Source organism: Eschrichtius robustus, chromosome 2, assembly GCF_028021215.1.
Source record: "Eschrichtius robustus isolate mEscRob2 chromosome 2, mEscRob2.pri, whole genome shotgun sequence".
Lineage (NCBI taxonomy): Eukaryota > Metazoa > Chordata > Mammalia > Artiodactyla > Eschrichtiidae > Eschrichtius > Eschrichtius robustus.
In genome coordinates, this window is record NC_090825.1 from 117,045,189 (window position 1) to 117,063,738 (window position 18,550).

General features: G+C 52.6%; 1 protein-coding gene across 5 annotated transcripts in view; it reads right to left on the reverse strand.

Annotated features, from left to right (window-relative positions):
* Positions 1-18,550, reverse strand: part of NRG2 (neuregulin 2) — a 179,122-nt gene that overhangs the window by 35,096 nt on the left and 125,476 nt on the right. For all 5 annotated transcript variants that reach the window (XM_068534506.1, XM_068534505.1, XM_068534503.1 and 2 more), the window contains exon 2: positions 3,867-4,038. In XM_068534506.1, coding sequence (XP_068390607.1) covers positions 3,867-4,038 — 172 coding nt within the window. The remainder of the gene's footprint in view (positions 1-3,866; positions 4,039-18,550) is intronic.

Here is an 18,550-nt window from a genome sequence, read left to right on the forward strand (position 1 = left end):
ACCCAGATGATATGACCAGGCCGTTTCAGGACTGTGTGACCCATTTGTCTGATGACACTGAGGCTTGACCAGGATAGTAACTTGCTCAAAGGCCAACCCAAAGGGTGTCCTGCCCAGTCCTAGTGTCACCCTGCACCCAGGAGAGGAGAGCTAGTCCTGCAAGATCCTCATCAATTCACACCGGGAGTAGACCTCGTCTGCCAGGCCACACAGGAGAGAGGGTGTGTCTGGGGGGTGGTCTTGGAGGCTCTCATGCTGGGAGAGACAGCCCCCCAACCATGCCATGAAGCCGTGTCTAAGGCACTGTGGGAGGAGACGGTGAGAGCTTGCTGGAGGGCTCAGGAGGGTGACCCAGAGGATGTGACATTTAAGCCGGGCCTTGGAGAATTTTGCAGAGGACAAGGTGAGAGGAGGGGGGGCGGGCGCTGCCAGCACAGAGAACAGTCTGGGCCCAAGTCCAGGGGTCAGGAGCACCGAGGGTGTAGGGGAACAGCGAGGCAGTGAGTTACAGGCCAGGAAGGGGAGCGTCAGAAGGGCCCCAAGACCTAGGCTGTCCTGGCATACTGCAGGCTCTCAAGATCTGTCAAGCAAATGAATGAATGATCAGATATGTGCCCTGTTAGAAAGATCATCCCCTGTCAGAGTCACAGGGATAAGTGACTCTGTGGACCCCTCGAATTGCAAGCAAAACCAGGTGTATAAGGCACATATTTTCTGAAGTAAGGGTCAAGGCCTTTACCAGATTCTCCACTAGAAGCTAGACTAGAAACTCCGTGAAGGTGGGGACGATGTCTGCTCCAATCCTTGGTGCATCTTCAGCCTCTGATAGAGTGCCTGGCGTACAACTGTTGCTCAGCACATGTATGTGAGATACAGAAATGAATTCACAAAGGGGCCTGTGGCCCAGAAAAGGTGGGGCGTGGTCAAGAGTGAGACCGTGGAGGAAAAGAGGCTAGAGGCAGGGAGAGCAGAAGTGAGCAGGGAGCAGGGTGCCTCCTTCCAGAGACGGGGTATCCACCTGGAGGGGACGGCAGGGGGGCAGGTGCCGGCCAGCGGGCAATCTGCTTCTGCCACAGCTGAGAGGAGAGCACAAGGGGCAAGGCGGAGAGGCTAGACTGGGCCATTCTGGGTTAGAGATGTCTGTGGAACTTTTCCGGTAAGCAGCCTGAGGTGACTTCTAAAAATTCACTATTGACCCAGAAAACCCCACAAAAATCATGCAAATCATAGAGGTTCAAATCTTCGTGTTCACTTTAAGAACACTCGTGAAACTGCCCAGGCCATTAAGGGTATGCATATCCGAAAAGCCACCAAGTATCTGAAGGATGTCACTTTACAAAAGTAACCTGTGCTATTCCATCATTACAATGGTGAAGCTGGTAGGTGTGCCCAGGCCAAACAGGGGGGCTGGAAGCAGGGTCGGTGGCCCAAGAAGAGTGCTGAATTTTTACTGCACCTGCTCAAAAGTGCAGAGAGTAATGCTGAACTTAAGGGCTTAGATGTAGATTCTCTGGTCATTGAGCACATCCAGGTGAATGAAGTCCCCAAGATGCGGCGCAGGACTTACAGAACTCATGGTCGGATCAACCCATACATGAGCTCTCCCTGCCACATTGAGATGATTCTTACTGAAAAAGAACAGATTGTTCCTAAACCAGAAGAGGAGGTTGCACAGAAGAAAAGGATATCCAGAAGAAACTGAAGAAACAAAAACTTATGGCCTGGGAATAAATGCTGCAAAAAAAAAAATGCGCCAAAAAAAAAAAAAAAAAAAAAGATCTGTGGGGTATCTCAGGGGTGGTAACTAAGTGTTTACCTGGCAGCATGGGTCTGGAAAAAGAAAGGCCATCAAACTAGAGATGGAGGCTTGGGGTCATCAAATATAAGAGGGTGAAATCACCTACCGGTGGAGAGGGGAGAAGAGTGAAGCCCCAAACACAGCAAAGTCCCAGCATTCATGACGCCTGAGAGAGGGTGCTCAGAGGCACAAGAGGACCAGCAGGAGGACCACAGGGGCAAGGAAGCAGGTGGCACCCATGCCAAAGGCTGCTGAGAGGCCTGGCGGCCGGGAAACTCTGAGGTCACAGGGTCTGTCAAGAGCCACAGCTGCAGAGAGAGCTGGGGTTGTATTTACAGGGCAGATTCCTGCAGAGCAAAGAGGAGTGGAGGCTGAGCTGTGTGGAGTCAGTGGGCGTGAAACTCCCTCCACGTGGTGATCGAGGGAAGGAGCAAGATGGGGCAACAGCCGGAGGAGGAACGGGAGGCGGCAACGTGGAGGGAAAGCTTTTAGAAGAGAAGCGATGTTAGTGGTTTGTTGGGGGAGAGAGAGAGAGAGGCTGAAGTCACCAAAGAAAGGAGTTTGTTGGTGGCACAAGGGCTCTGTGTGTGCAGGAGGATGTGGGTGAGTGTGAGGGCCACGTGCGGATCAGGAATGGGGATGAGGATGGGCCATGTTGTGGACTGTTTAAGAGTAATGCGGCCGGCAAGGAGCACCCCGTCTCCCGACTTCTGCTGTCTCAGTGAAGTAGGGGGAAGGGGAGACGGGGCCCCCAAAGCTGTAGAAGCCTGTCCACTCCTCTCTCCAGCTCGGAGCCAGGCTTGGCGGGGAGAAGGGGTGAGGTGGCCTCAGAAGGTGGGCTTGATGGGCAACCTGAATTTCTTGCTAACTCTGTAGACTGGTGACACCCCAGACCCCCCCTCCCAAGTTCCCTTAGGAAGCAGTGTTCTTTCAGCCATAAACCTTTGATCTGTACCAAATCCTCTTAAATTACTTTCTGTTTTCTGCCTGGACCACTTTCCAGGGTGACCAGTCCCGTCTTTGCTCCCCGTGCTTAGAAAGAGAGTCAGAAAACTGGAAGCCCTGCCCAGACCCGTGACCCCTGACCCCCACCTCCTCCTTCACAGGTTTCGGAGACTAAGGCCTGAGGGCAGGATGTGTACATCCGGGGTCAGCCGGCGAACCAGGAGCAGCCTGAGCCCAGACCCTTTTTCCATCACTTTCTGTTGTCGGGCAGGTTGGAGGGTCCTCTAAAATCATCTTCACTTGCACTTTGCAGGGGTGAGGAGGAAATGATAGCTCCTCTGGAGGGGCAGGAAAGGCTGGGGTGTGCCTCAGCCAGAGAGGGAAGCCCACGGGGCCCTCAGGGCCCGCAGAACAGAGGTCAGGCTTGTCCTGCCTTCTCACAGCCCCTCAGGAGAGAGGTGAGGGGCTGCCCTTGGACTCTTGGCTTCTCTGGTGCCTGGAGCCCCCTGTCTGGCCAATCCAAGATGGAAGCGAGGCCACCTTCCACAGCCCAGAGACCCTAGAGCTTCAGATTCTCGTCCCTGGAGCACTGACTCAAAGACTAAAGTCAGTTTCCACGTCACGGGGGACCTGTCTGAGATAGACTCCTCCGACACCAGTCAAAGCCCTGTGCCTTTCCCTCACCTGGCTGTCTGCCCAGTGACAGCTTGCTGAGCTGAGGAACCAGCCCATCATCACACGTGCCCTCCCAGACACATTCTAGAGGCAGAGTCCTTCACCGAAGGCTGCCCAATGGTGGGCTTTCCGACCCTGTGGCAGGTCCTTTGAGAAGTTTTACGCACAAGATGGGACTCCACAGTTAAAGCTGACTTGGACAATCAAATTGCCTTCAACCATCCAGGGACGCTTTACTTAAGCAGGTACCGTCTGCAAGACGCTGGGGCAGCATCACCAGAGGGGCTGGAGCTGCAAGGAGAAACTGGGCGCCACAAAAGAGGGGGGACTGGAACTGGTTCCATGGGTGGATCTGGGGGCACAGCCCTGGGCTCTTCCCAGCTCAGGCCCCTCCTTCTGAGGGAGGATGGGGGGCGGCTGGGTGGATGCAGGGAGGGATGTCGCTCACCTGCCATTGCCGTACTTGATGCGAATGTCGCGGCTGCGGTTGAGCTCCTTGCCGTCCTTGAACCAGCGGTAGGAGGGCTGGGGGTTACCGGCTGCTGCCTCACACTTCAGTGATTGCTTCTCACCCACCTGTCCCGTCTGGCTCTTCATCTTCTTCAGCTTGGGCCGGGCGGCTGTGGGGATACAAGGCAGGAGGTGAGCGTGTTGGTGGTGGGGCAGCGCCAAGCACGCGCAGCAGGGGAAGGGCCACTGTCCTGGGGCGTGGGGTAGAGGGTGAGCCCGGGGAGCCACCCCTCCTGGTGTCGTTTCCTCGTTCAAATCAACAAGCCTTCACAGAGGGTCTGCGATGATGTCAGTGTGGGTACCGCCTATGGAGAGTTTTCCTTCATGCCTGGAATGGTACTCAGAGCTTGATACACATTAGCTGATGAAAATCACCCTGTGAGTTCATTGCAATGATTAAACCCACTTACAGATGGGGAAAACTGAGGCTCAGAGTGGTGAAGTCACCTCCCCAAGGGGCTGGAACTGGAATTCAAACCCCGGTCTCCTTGACTTCAGTGCTCATGATCTAATTCCTGTCGCAGACCCCCAGGCCTATGCTGGGCCCAGAGGACACAAGTGGACCAAAATGACAGACACAGCTCCTGCCCTCAGGAAGTTCAGTCTGGCAGAGGAGCTGGAACCTGGCATTGACATCACAGCGCGGTTTATGGAGGCCTGGGGGTGCTGAAGCCCAGAGGCGTGTCCCCGACCCAGGCTGGGGGAGGAGCTAACTCAGCTGAGAGCTAAAGGATGGGGGAGCTAGAAGGGAGGGAGGTGGGTCCTGGCTGTGGTTTATCAGAATCGCACATGGGCAGCAAGGTGAGCTGCCCTGAATGGGTGAAGTGGTGTGGCTGTGTGGGGGATGGGGCCTGGGGCTACACTGCTGGGCACAGGGCTGCAGGGCTGCAAATGCCAAGCTAAGAGGCTTCTCCCATTTTTCTTGAACACCATTCTATTTCCGCCTGCCCCGGTCTCCCATGTTTCATCTCCTTGCCCCCCTCCCTCTAACAACCTAAAAAAAGAAAAGGAAAAAGTACTCTGTTCTTAGGACAGTGATGGCAAGTCCATGCTCCCTGCTGGGGTGTGTGATAATTTCCACTGGGACAGCCCTGTAAAGGATACCCAGTGCCTTTGTGTGTGCTCTCATTTGGCCACCGAGCTCTGTAAGGCAAGTGTCATGCTGACATAAAGGGTGAAGATGAGACTCAGGTTAAGAAACTTGGCCAAGGTCACCCAGCCAGGCAGCCACAGAGCCCAGGTATCTGGATTTGCAATGTGTCAGGCTGGTAGCAGGCCGGTGTCTGCTTTTGCAGCCTCAATGGCTCTCTTTGAGGAACAGAGAAACTGGTTGAAGGGAGGGTCTGCTGGGGCCAGAGAGTTGTCTGGGGACTGACTGACCCTGTCTAGGCCATTGGTTCTTCCCCCACGAGTTCAGAGTCACAGCTCGAGCTGGCTCTGGATAAAGACAGGTGAGAGGGCCTGGCTACAGGGGCCCCTCACTGAACCTAACCCTGGGCTGCTGCTTTTAGTAGGGAGTAGATGAGCGTGGGGTACAGGGGCAGAGGGAGCATGGAGAGAAAGCGCTCCCAAAGCCTTAAAAAATATAGTACATAGATTCAAAAAAATGGTGCTTGTGAAATGATTTTGTTCATTTTAGAAAATTCGAAAATACAAATGGATAAAAGAAAATAAAATCATGGGCTTCCCTGGTGGCGCAGCAGTTAAGAATCCGCCTGCCAACGCAGGGGACACGGGTTCGAGCCCTGGCCCGGGAAGATCCCACATGCCGCGGAGCAACTAAGCCCGTGCGCCACAACTACTGAGCCTGCGCTCTAGAGCCCGTGCTCCACAACAAGAGAAGCCACCGCAGTGAGAGGCCCGCGCACCGCAACGAAGAGTAGCCCCTGCTCGCCGCAACTAGAGAAAACCCGCGTGCAACAATGAAGACACAATGCAGCCAAAAATAAATAAATAACATAAATAAATTTAAAAAAATAAAAAAAAATAAAAAAAATAAAATCATCCATTATCCTAGTACTTACAAGTATTTAAAACACACACATGCACCTACACATCTATTTTTAAACAAAGTGGGATCAGTGCCAGTAACATGTTTCTTTCATGTAATGAAACACTGTAAGCCTTTCACCTTGGCATTAAGTATTAATAACATTTTGCAAACTGACTTCTATAGGACAGGCATATCCAGAAAGAGGATAATAGATACTACTTAAGAAAATGGTTCCATGAGCAAATCAGTTTGGGAAATATGTGGGTAAACATTAAAGATGTATCTTCATTGACTTCAGTATGATTCCCCAAGTAAGGGTCTTGGAGCTTTTTTGGGAAACCCTTGACTTTATTTCCTTGAAATGCTATTATCTGGAATAAGTTCTATAACATAACAACTTATGTGTGTATGTATTTATAGATATATAAATATTTTAATAGAGAATATATTCACATGATTCAAAATTCAAGAAGTGAAAAGGGGTATGTGGCTTAAAAAACAGATCTCCCTCTAACTTCGGACCAAGGCCACACAGTTGCCTTTCTAGAAGGCAATCAATTTTATCAGTTCCTTTTACATCCTTTCAGAGACCTTTTAAGCATAAACAAAAGCCCCTAGTATTTACACACACATTTTTTCCCTATAGCACCATTTTCCCGGTTGCATAATATTCCTGAATGGGTGAATCAGAACTTATGTAACCAATTCCTATTGTGGAGCATTCAGCATACATTCTCCCCTGCCTCACCACACCCCATCACAGACAAGCCCAGAGGAACACCCTTGCAGCTTCATCCAGTGTATATATCCAGTGCACATCAACCTTTGCACATATCCAGTGTATACTGCTGTACGGGCAGTGAGGCTCCTGACTCAGACTGCCTGTATTCAAACCCAGGCTTTGCTATTTGTTAGTTCTGTGTCCTCAGCCTATTGCCTTAATCCTTCTGTGCCTCAGTTTCCTCATCTGTAAAACACAGGTGATAAAAACAGCTCCTACCTCATGGGATGATGACTGAGGATTATATGAGATAAGGGATGTAGAGCCTGGCACGCACAGAGTATTTAATAAAGGTTAGCTATTACTGTTATCATTATCCACAATTATCTCCTAAGGCAATCTTCCTAAAAGTGGAATTGCTGCGCCAGAAAGTGTACAATCTTCTTCAGCTTTACACGTTGCCAAACTGCGTTCTGGAAAGGTTGCACCAATTTGCACTCCCACCACTGAACGATGGTGCCTGTTTTTTCCATACCCTCACCAACATGAGGTATTATCATGTATATTTAATCTCTGCCAATTAGCTAGGCAAAAGATAACGCCTCTTTGTTGTTTTTATTTGCACTTATTTGATTCCTGGTGAGGCTGACCACTTTTCGTAAGTGTATTGGCTCATTGTATTTCTTCTTTTTGAATTGCCTGTTCTTGTCTGTACTCTTGTTTTTCTATTGGGTGCTCATCTTACTGATCTGTAAGAGTTCTTTATAAATAGTAAGGCTATTCACCTTTTGCTACAATGTTTTTCCCCAATTACCTGCTTCTTACATTTTTAAATGCTGGTTTATTGTTTTGGGGTTTGTTTGTTTGTTTGTTTTTTGACACTCAGAGATTTTATGTGTATCAACCTATCAATCTTTGGGACTTTCTGGAACTTCATTATTCTAGTGTGATTGAAGCCCTGCCTCAGCATCCTTCCCCCTTACCTACACCCCACCGTCCTCCGTCTGCTTGCTCTCGGGGCCCCAGTCACCCCTTATCGATAGTTATCAACCCTAGATGCTAATGAGAACCATATGGGAAGCTTTAAAAAGTGTGTCAGTGCCAGGGACATTGTTCTGGACATTCTGAAGCAGGACCTGTGAGGATGGGTCCGGGTATGTGGGTTTTAAAAATATATAATAAATATGTAACATACTCTAGGCAAGAGCACGTATTGTAAGTGTAGAGCTTGACAGCTGGCTGCAAGCTGAACACATCTTCACAGGAGGCTTTGCTCCAAGGTTGGGTTGACACCCAGTGAGCTAACCTCTCGGTCACCTGGTGACCTGCAACTAGGCTCCTCCCCCTCCTCGTGAACTGGGGACACAGAGAGCTCTTCTCAAGTTCTAAGGTGCCTCCTTCCCCTGCTTGGAGAGTGTTGACCTTTCCTGAAGTTCTGAGGTGAGGGAGCCCCCTGACCCCACCCTCCCAAACCCAGGTCCCCTTCCTCCCAATGAGCCAGGGCGGGGGTGGTGGAATACCTGGTGGGAGGAGATGGTGCTTCCTGACAAGTCGTGGCGCCCTGTGCCCTGAGCCCGAGGCCACTGCTTAATGGTGGTGGTAATGGTTACACAGAGACTGACCCAGAAACAGCAGGCACGACCCCAGTTCAGAGGGCCCGAGGAACTGGGGGCTTCAAGGTCGTTCCCTGCCACCAATGGGAACCCCAGGACAGCATTTCAGATCACAAGGAGCCACCCCACCTAGTGAGAACCTTGTGTGACCTGACCCGAGTGACAGTCCACTCACTTCAGAACAACCCCATCCAGTTCACTTTTTCCCCATTCATTCACCCTATGATATGCCAGGCACTGTTCCAGGCCCTGAGTGTACAGTGGTGAGCAAGGCAGATAAACTTCCTGCTCTTGGGAGCCTGCATTAGAGTGAGGAGAGTAGATAATAGCAAACAATCTCAGGAAATATGAGGCAGTAATAAGCTCCTGGATAAAGGCCTTGAGGGGTGAATGAGCTTGGTGAGTTCAAGGGATAAAAAAAGACCCAGGTGGCTAGAAGATTCTGGAAGGCAGGGGAGCCTGGAGAAGTAGGCCCAGGTGACTGACATGAGGCTGTGTGAGCTAGGACGAAAAGTCTGGGTTTGTTTTGCCTCCCCCCGCCACTTTTGATGTGCTTACTAGAAAATTTTATATTACATATGTGGATCGCATTACATTCCTGTTAGACAGCACTGGGCTAAAGGATGACAATAAAAACAACCATACATTTCAATCATGCTGTGTTCGTTACGAAGAGTCTTCTTTTCTGTCTCTTAACATTTCCTCACAAGCATCATCTGAGATACTGAAAGCCTATGTCTCCTGCTCTAGCAGCATCCAGTCCTGGTCCCTGTTCACAGATATCTTAGTTCACGGCTCTTTGAAAGCCAAGGATGTGTGTTTTGAAAAGGAATGGGACCCTGCGAACAGGCTGCATTTTTCACTTCAAGCAAGTCCCTTGGAGAGAGGGGCGGCAGCCCAGGAAGAACGCCCCGCAGGTGGCACTGGGAACATTGCCCAGAGGACCTCTGTACCCTCACTCCTGGGCCTGGAGCCCTGTCAGGCTTTCTGCAGTGAGGAGCGTGGGCAACCTGCATAAGACAGCCCTGGAGTTTTATAGATGTGATGGGAGGTATCAGAGGCTTATAAGTCGGGGAATGACTTGATCTTACCTTACTTTCTGCATTTTAAGCTCGTTCTTATCCTGAGCCACCATTGCTTCTCCCACTGCATCCCATTGGATTCAGTACCAGACCCTGGGGACACCTGGGACAAGGCTAAGAGGCTGCTGACACAGCAGACCTTTGAGGAGCTGAAGATAGAGCTTACCAGGCCTCAGACATGAGTGGGCCAGCTCTAGCCCCAGCCTGGGCACCATCTCTGAGCCGGGTCCGGTATTGTCTGGGTCCCTTTTATAGCCCAGGGCCCAAAATGCAATGCTAGTGTGAGGTATGGAGACCACTGTACCGTGTCCCTAGAGTGTCTTGGGGTCAGAGCTGAACCAAACAGAGAAACAGTCTTCCTGGGGTGGATGGGATCTGTCAGGACAAGAGCTGAAGCAACCCAGTGGGTAGGCTCTCACCCCGTAGTCAGTCAACCTGTGTTTACTGAGTGTTACTATGTGCCAGGTCCTGTGCTGTCCCAGACAGAAATGATCTAGCCCCGTATGGAGCAACCACTCCTACCGACCAAGGAGCTTAGCTTGTGCCTCTCTGTTATTGTTTTGTTACATAAGAAATACATTTTTGTTGTAGAAAAATTGCACATTGTGGGCTTCCCTGGTGGCGCAATGGTTAAGAATCTGTCTGCCAATGCAGGGGACACGGGTTCGAGCCCTGGTCCGGGAAGATCCCACAAACCGCGGCGCAACTAAGCCCGTGCGCCACAACTGCTAAGCCTGCGCTCTAGAGCCCGTGAGCCACAACTACTGAGCCCACGTGCCACAACTACTGAAGCCCGCGTGTCTAGAGCCCGTGCTCAGCAACAAGAGAAGCCACCGCGATGAGAAGCCCACGCACCGCAATGGAGAGTAGCCCTGGCTCGCCACAACTAGAAAAAGCCTGTGCACAGCAACGAAGACCCAACTCAGCCAAAGACTAAATAAATAAATAAATAAATTTATTAAAAAAAAATTGCACAGTTCAAGTAAGGAAAAAGAAAAGCACATTTAAATCCATTCAATTACCACCAGAGAGAAAACCACTGTCAACATTTTCAAATACTTCCTGCAAGACTTTTCCCTTGAAAACGTTTTATAGCCTACTTTTCTTGGTTAACGTATTATAAAGACATTTCCCCAAATCTAGAAATACAGATCTAAATCATTTTAAAGGCTGCATAATACTCCGTTGTTCAGAGGAATTTGTTCGGTTATCTCCAACCTTCTGCTAATGTTAACAATACGGCCATAAACTTCTCTATAAATTCAGCTTTGCAGCCAAAGGGAGGGCTCTCAGTCCTGAGGGTCTGTGCTTATTTCCCCACACAGAGAGGGGACCCTAAAGGCCCAGCACACAGGAGAGCGGACAGACGAGAGGCATCAGGTAGAAGCAAGAGGAAGATCTGTGCTCAGAAGAAGTGGGTGGAGATTCCCAATACCCTGCTTCCCCGGGGCTGCTGCTGCCCCCCGGGGGCGGGGGCAGACAGCAAGTTGATGGCCTAGGTGGCCCTAGGGTGTTGGTCAGCCCGCCCTTCACCGCCCCTAGTGTCTCCTCAGACCAAGCCCTGTCTACTGAGCTCCCATCCTCCTTGAGAGGTCACTTCGTCCCGTTCCCTTCCCAGTCCTGCTGCTTAGGGCCCACCTAAGCAGCAGGACTAGGGCTCTCTGGAGTAGGGGTGTGGGCGTGTGGGGAGAGCTCTTTTGGCAGCTTTCTAACAACAAGAGGAAGGTCTCTCAGGGATGACCCAGGTCTCTGCAAAAAGATCTCCCTTGATAAGGGATCCCGTAAAACCTTAAGACACATCTCAGTTGTCATGAATTGGGCCATGGTTAATCTGGGGGCTTCTGCTTTCTCATCACCCGATGCCAAGCCAGGGCATCTGGCCCGCATCTGTGTGGCAGGGAATCCCCAGAAAGCACCTCACTGAAGAGAACAACAACAGTAAGAACAACCAGGGCTGCTCCTTTCCCACATCCCAGCCCCGAGGCCAGGCAGTACCGCTGCTGCCAGCAGCTTGACCTCATTCCTCTCGGCAGTGGGCGGTGGGTGCGGAGCCTGCAGAGATCTGAGAGCAAGACAGACGCCTGGGACAGGGCCAGGCAGCCCAGCCAGGCGGACCAGGCCCGGCCTCCCTCCCGACAACCAGGGCGCAGGGGCAGCGGACTCCTAAAAGGGTTAATGGTCCTCACCTCATGACTAAGGCTGAGCAGTCCCCTTTGCAGGGCAACACCTGGAGACAATGCGGCCAGCCTGCCTGGCATCAAAGTCTCCCACTGTCCTGCTGCTGATGGGCTGTGGGCCAGCCCCCTCCCTACCCCTCCCCCACCCAGAAAGTGACCGTGACCTATGGGAGGTTAATTACAGACTCCAGGTTCAAATGAGAAAGAAAGAAGAAACAACAACAACTAAAAACACAGCTGGTTTAAGTGAGCACAGAGGGCCTACTCTGAAACCGGCCATCAGGTATCCTCCCCGGAGCCTGCGGAAAAGCCATTTGATACCCACAGGCCAGGCCTCCCAAAGGGAGTGTGTCCCTGCTGGGCCTCTTGGCTTTCCCTGAGCCACCTTTCCTCAGCCAACCAGGCCCAGCCTGGTTCCTGGGCTTGCCTTGCCCGCTTCTCACACCATCCAACAAATATCCACCTCAGTCCCTATGATGTACCAGCCACCTACCAGCCATCAGGGATACGGTGCTAAGCAAGAAAACGTGGCCGCTGCCATGGGCTCCACTGAGGCTGGGAGTGGAGTGAAAGCCAGCCCAGACCTAATGGGCCCTTAGCTCAACAGGCCAGGTGCCTGACACCTCAGCTACAAGGTAGAGAAGAGGGGCCAGGGCTGGCTGGGGATGGGAGCTAGAGAGAGCAGACGCTGGTCCAGGGGGGTGGGTAAGGAGAGGGGAAGGGAGGAAGGAGGAGGACACAAAGCTTGGCAGCTCCAAGACCAATTGAGATGGTTCCTGCCTTAAAGCCTCGCCTGCCCATCCAGAAGCACCCATCCACCGACACCCAACCCTACAGTGCGAGGGCAGGGCAAGAACAGGCCTGTCTTGACCACCAGGGCCAACACTATGCCCCTCCCTTCCCCCAGCCCCCTCTGCCAGGAGCCCGGCGGCCTGACAGAAACACTGCCGCCTCGGGACCCTCCCAAGACAGAGATGCCCAGCCCCGGGAGTCAGGCAGGTCTACGCCACGGTTCCTCACCTAGGTTCAGGGCTGAGACATGGGGTCAGGAGCAGCAGAGATGGGGGACTGCGGGGGATGTCACCTATGTCTGGGGAGACTGCACAGGTTCACAGAGCAGAGGCACCAGTTGCTGGGGTGGCATACGGCTCCCTGGTTCTCACCAGTGCTCGGGGCACAGACCACAGACAACTAGAGTTGGCACAGAGGAAGCCGTGCATAACAGAGGAAAGAGTGGTAACCGAGGACACAGTAGTTCAGGTCTTTGTCCTGGTCTCCCAATTTTCCAACTGTCCGCCCTTAAGTAAGTAGTTTAGCCTTTCTGGGCCTCAGATGACTCATCTGTTAACCACACTCTGCCTATTTTAGAGGAATGGGGCAAGAGAAAGCTATGGAGGGATGGAAGAGATTATCATCTCTTTGGCTGCTGCAGGTAGAGGTAGAGACAACAGAGATGACAGTCCTGCAAGGCCATTACCATTTGCCCAACTCTGTTTAAGCTCCTCATTGGGCAAGGATAGGCCCTGGCCTCGGAGAACCCTCTGGAGGAGGCCTGCTGCTGATGGACTAGGCTACCCCTTGTTCGAGGAACCCAGAGAGAAAGAGAGCCGCAGAGGGGGATCCCAGAGCCCCTTTCCCCTTTGGGACAGGTCTGCACTTCCCACCTCATCAGCCTGGCTGGAGAAAGTTGTTCCTGAAGCTCTAGGTCAGGGGAAAATGAAGTGGGGGTGGGGAAAGGGGAGGCACCTTATACACCAGACAAGACTGGCTTCTCAACCTGGGATGCATGCAAAACCACAGGATGACCTCAGGGCCTCTTTCTGAAGGGTTTGCCAAGCTCATTAGTAAGGAAAGGCAGCACCTTTGTATTAAAACAAACAGATCTATGATGGAGTACACTTGCAAGTTCATGTGGATTTTTAACATAAAATAAAAATACAAGAATTCAAAGAAATGTTGGGTTTCAGGGGAAAAAGTCTTAGCAGGCCTGATACAGGTAGGGATACAGGCCCACGTGCTCACCAAATGCAGATACCTCAGTGGGTTCTGGGGTCCCCCACGTTGCCAGAGGCCTGGCCACCCGCCCCACAAGTTATCCTTGGAGAGTCCTGGCCTAAGCACTCTGGAGTCTGGGAGGGCTGAGCTGTGGTCTTTGTGGTCCCGGCTAGTGACACAGGGGGCTGGAAAGAACTCACCCTAAAACAAATCACTGTCTGGATCTGCAGTCAGTAGCTCACGAACAGCACGGGGAAAACCAGTTTCTCCATCTTCTCTCCCAAGACTGCTCTTTCTCCTGAGTTCCCGCTTTCAGTCACCTTGTCATCTGTGACAACTCTGTGTCTCTCCCCAAAGGTGGAGACCAATCACCTTCCACCACACCTCACCCTCCTAAGCCTCCATCGTCTGCCACGCCCTGGTTCAGGCTATATTGCTCCCCCAGCCCAGAGTACCACTCTGGGAAGATTCACCTCTGTGTGCCTCTCCGACATTCCGAAACCCTCCTTGGCTCCATGATGTCTGTAGAAGGAAGGCTACGGGCCTTCCTTGGCTGGCAGCCAGGGTCCTCAGGGGAAGCTTGCTTGGTCAGTGAATGGCCCCTTCCCAAACACAGCTCTCTGCCTTTTCCCCTACCGGTTCCCTTCAGGAATTATATATTCCAGGCAAACCAAATCACAGGCTGATCCCCAAGCGTGCCTGTTCTGTCCTCTGCCTGCCTCCATCCCTGTGCTCATGCTCCGCCGCCATGTCTTTCCCCACAGAAGCACAGTTGAGAGTGTCAGACACACAGGCTGGGGGTCAGACCAGTCTCGGCTTGCATTCTGGCTCTGCCCAGTGTCTTGTATAACTAGACAAGTTACTTAACCTCTCTGAGCCTTTAGTCCCTTGTCTGTAAAACAGGAACAATCTCACCCGCCTCTTAAGATTGTGGTGAGAATTAAATGGGGATAATGTATGTCAAGAACTTAGCACAGTGCCTGGAACAGAGAGATAGCTCAAGAACTGGCCCTTCTTATTCATCTAAGTCCCTCGAGATCACCTCAGATGGCATGGCCTTCTCTAATCCACCGAGCCAGGAGCAACCTCTGCCTTGCACAGACTCCCTGAGCATTTCACCTGCCCTACTTTGGGCTTTCTACCTCAGAGCAAAGTGGGTTCTTATCTTTCTAGACTGTGGGACCCTCAGGGAGGGGATGTGTGGGAGCACAGCCATACTCCTGGCGTCTGGCACTGAGTAGGCGCTCACTGATCACTGGCTGAACAAATGAATTAGTGATGTAAAGCTGGGCTGTGACTGATGGGTGCCTCACTGTGGCCCAGGTCAAGACTGCTGTGAGCGCTCAAGGAAGGGTGGGGTCCCTTGACGGCTAATCCCAGGGCCCTTTCCCACCCAACACTCCTCCGCAACTCAGTCCCTTCCTTCCCCCTCAGCCAAAACATCTGCCCCAGGACAGCAGAGCACATGGTGCAATCGGGGCCTCCCTGGAGGACTACTCTTGCTCAGCCCACCGGGCTGCTCGCCAGCTGAGGGGCCCCCGGCCGTGGGCAGGAAGCTCAGCCAGGGCAGCCTCTTCCCATGAGACTGCTCTTCTTCAAATAGGAGAACGGGCCACAGGTGTCTGGGTACAGGGTTGAAAGAGCTTGATAACGGCCTCCGTCATTCTTTCGCTCAAGCATGTACCGGGCACTCAGGACACGTCAGGTGCTGGGGGTCACGTGACACGGTCTCCCTGGTGGGGATTCCAGCTGAGCGGGGTATTGCCCACACAGTGGGGTTGGTACTGTGATGGGGAGGTGCTGGGTGATGTGAGGGCACAGACCATACACCTCAGCCTCCCTCCTCACCCTGAGGGCCAGGGAGGGCTCTGCAGAGGGAACAAAGCCTGTGCTGGGCCTGAAGGGTGACAGGAGTTGGCCAAGAGGAGGGAGACAGTGTTCCAGGCAAAGGGTTCAAAGGACCAGGGCAGGAGACCACAGTGCACTCAGGGAACTGAGACCCGAGGCTCCGTGGTCGGCGGGAGGGGGCAGTGTCTCAGGAAGCTGTCGCTCTCTTTCTTGCCCGGTAGCTGCCAAACCTTTTACCTTGTGGCGTGTGAACTTCTCTGGGCCTCAGTTTCCCCGTCTGTACAGTGAAGGGACTGGCCCATGAGCTCAGATCCAGCCTTGCCTGACTGGGCCAGAAGTCACAGACCTTTGGCCAGGCCCAAACCTCCAGAATCCTTCTAAAGTGTTGCCAGCTGGTGAGCTATCCCAAGGCAAAGCTCATGCCCCCTGTACACACCCATCACCATACACACATCCTGACTAATCGGCTGGGACCGTCGAAGGAGCCCTGGCCGTGTCCTCCCCTTGCGCATCCTGCCACAAACTGGTGGTGGCTGACGATGCCTCAGGAGCGGCTCTGGGAGATCAGGTCAGCCTCCTGCTCAGAACACTTCACTCCGTGCTGTTTCAGAGAAGTCTGAACTCACCAGCCTGACACTCAGAAAACCCGTTTGGCCCTGTTGATCTTTCCCTCCTACACACCACGTTCAGCAGCATATCTTTGGGATTGCACTTTATTTCCCAAACACCCTCTGTTGCCCCCTTTTGCTCACGTGGTTTCCTCAGCTGGAACGCCAAGCCTCTTTAGATCTCTCCAGCACAGTGCTTCCTTTCACCAAGGTCTACCTCAACCCCATCTCCTCCAGAAAGCCTGACCAGATTCCTCTGATGGGAATGAGTCTCTCTTCTTGCCACTCTGTGTCAGCCCTTGCCAGGCTTGACCTTGCAGCTCTAGGTCTGTCCCCATCTCTCTCAGCCCACAAGGTGGCAACCCCATTCCCCTGACAGCCCCCAAGCATGGTGCCTGGCACAGGTGCCGTGGGGCTGGCATGCCCTCTGCAGGGCTCTGCCCTGGGAGGCTGGACCACAGCTTAACCAGTGGTTCTCATGCTTCAGCACACATCACAGTCAACCAGAGGGCTTGCTAAAACTGCTGGCCCCCATCCCCATGGTTTCTGATTTAGAAGGTCAGGGGTGGGGCCCAAGAATTTGCATTACTAGCAAGTTCCAAGTTTATGCTTTAAACCAGGTTCCCACTGATTGAAACATTCACCTTTTGCACAAGGGGTTCCATAGGACCAGAAAACTACCCAGACTGGTGCTAGATCTCGCTGGACTCTGGATCCCGAGCTTGGTTTCTGCTTAGACGATTTGACCATAATAACCTCAGGCTTCCCAGGAGCTCCTGCCTGTCGGTACAGCCTCAGGGCCTTGGGCTGCCCCTCTGTCAGTGATCCACGGTTCCTATTCACACCTTACTGCCACAGTCACACTGCAAGCTCCTTGTGAGGGCCGGGACACAACCTGCCCATCTCTGTACCCTTAAACCCTGCCCAAGAGCCCAGGAAGTAAATATCTGACCAGTTGTGTGATGGGAACGACCTGCTCCAACAAGTGGACCAACAGAGCATCCTATGCCCTTCACTGGTTTGTCTTGAGAGGCACGGACTATGGAAGAGCCCGGAGCCAGGTGGACTGTGCATGGCGAGGCAGGGTGGAGGGGGCAGACCTGAGCCTAAGATCCCATGCTACCATTAAGTCATGCTGGATCACAGGCCAGTCGTGGACTCTCTCCCTGCCTCAGTTTTCTCATCTGTAAGGTGGGGATGATAAAATAGTATCTCTATAGAACCAGGACTCACACGTAGTTAAGTGCTCAGTAAATGATAGCTGCCTCCTTTCTCCCCGCTCCTCTCCCACCCCCCAGCCCCAAGCAGGTTGGGTATGGAACGTTCCTACCTCTTGGAAGGCCCTTTCTCACCCTGGTGAATTCCTCCTCACCATCCAGGCTCAGCTCAATTGTCACCCCTCTGAGAAGCCTCCTCTACACCCTCCCAGGAGAACAAATCATTCCTTTCCTCATCATATACCTCATCACATACAGATCTCTGACTTTACACTTGGTTGCAATCACAGGTATTTTGTAAGGATCTGTCTTGAGCTTCTTGAGGTCAGGAGCTGCGATTTATTTGCACAGGAGGAGCTCGATGAATGTTTGCATATTTATTTGCATAGGAGGAGCTCAGTGAATGTTTGCAGAACTGAATACACTGTAGTGAATGAGAGCACATGCAGTGTGTATAGTTCCCATGTGGCCACGACCTGGAAGTCTTGGTGAATGGATGGATGGCTAGGCCAGGGCTGGGCTGGAGGAAGACAGAAAGCATAGGCTGCACTGTCCCCTGCTAAGTTATAAATGGTGTGCTACAGGCTCAGGCATGGTGGGAAAACACAGTGGGCACATGGTTCTGATGGACCCCAGGCTCAAGTTCTGGCAGCGCTTTGCCAGTATTTAAAAAAAACCCGTCTCTTCCCTATGCCAACTGTTTGTCAGGCCAGCCTTGTGTGCTTGAATGCAGAGGAGACTTAGAAGGGGGAGTGGGGCTGACAACCAGGCATGGGTAGCCACGCTGGGAAGCCCACCCGAGGCCAGGGCTAGGGCCTGCCAGTGCTGGGCTAGCACCTTTTCCTCCATACACTCCTCACTCTGTCACCACCCTAAGGTCAGGGCTGGCCTGACTTGGCCCTGAAGCTCCCAGCACCAAGGGCAGAGGGCAGAAGTGGGGATCACTTAGGCATTCTAGTCAATATCCGAGTCCAAGGGCTTCTGCTTCCCAAGAAGCTGCTGCTTCTTCCTCCAGCGGCTCATAGAACCCACAGGGGCCAGAGGGCCTGAGGGAAGGAAGGGCCCAGCTCATACTCTTTTTTTTCTTTTATCAATTTATTTACTTATTTCTTGGTTGCGTTGGGTCTTCGTTGCTGCATGTGGGCTTTCTCTAGTTGCAGAGAGTGGGAGTTACTCTTCTTTTCGGTGCGCGGGCTTCTCACTGCGGTGGCTTCTCTTGTTGCAGAGCACGGGCTCTAGGCGTGCGGGCTTCAATAGTTGTGGCACATGGGCTTAGTAGTTGTGGCTTGCGGGTTCTAGAGTGCAGGCTCAGTAGCTGTGGCGCACGGGCATAGCTGCTCCGCGGCATGTGGGATCTTCCCGGACCAG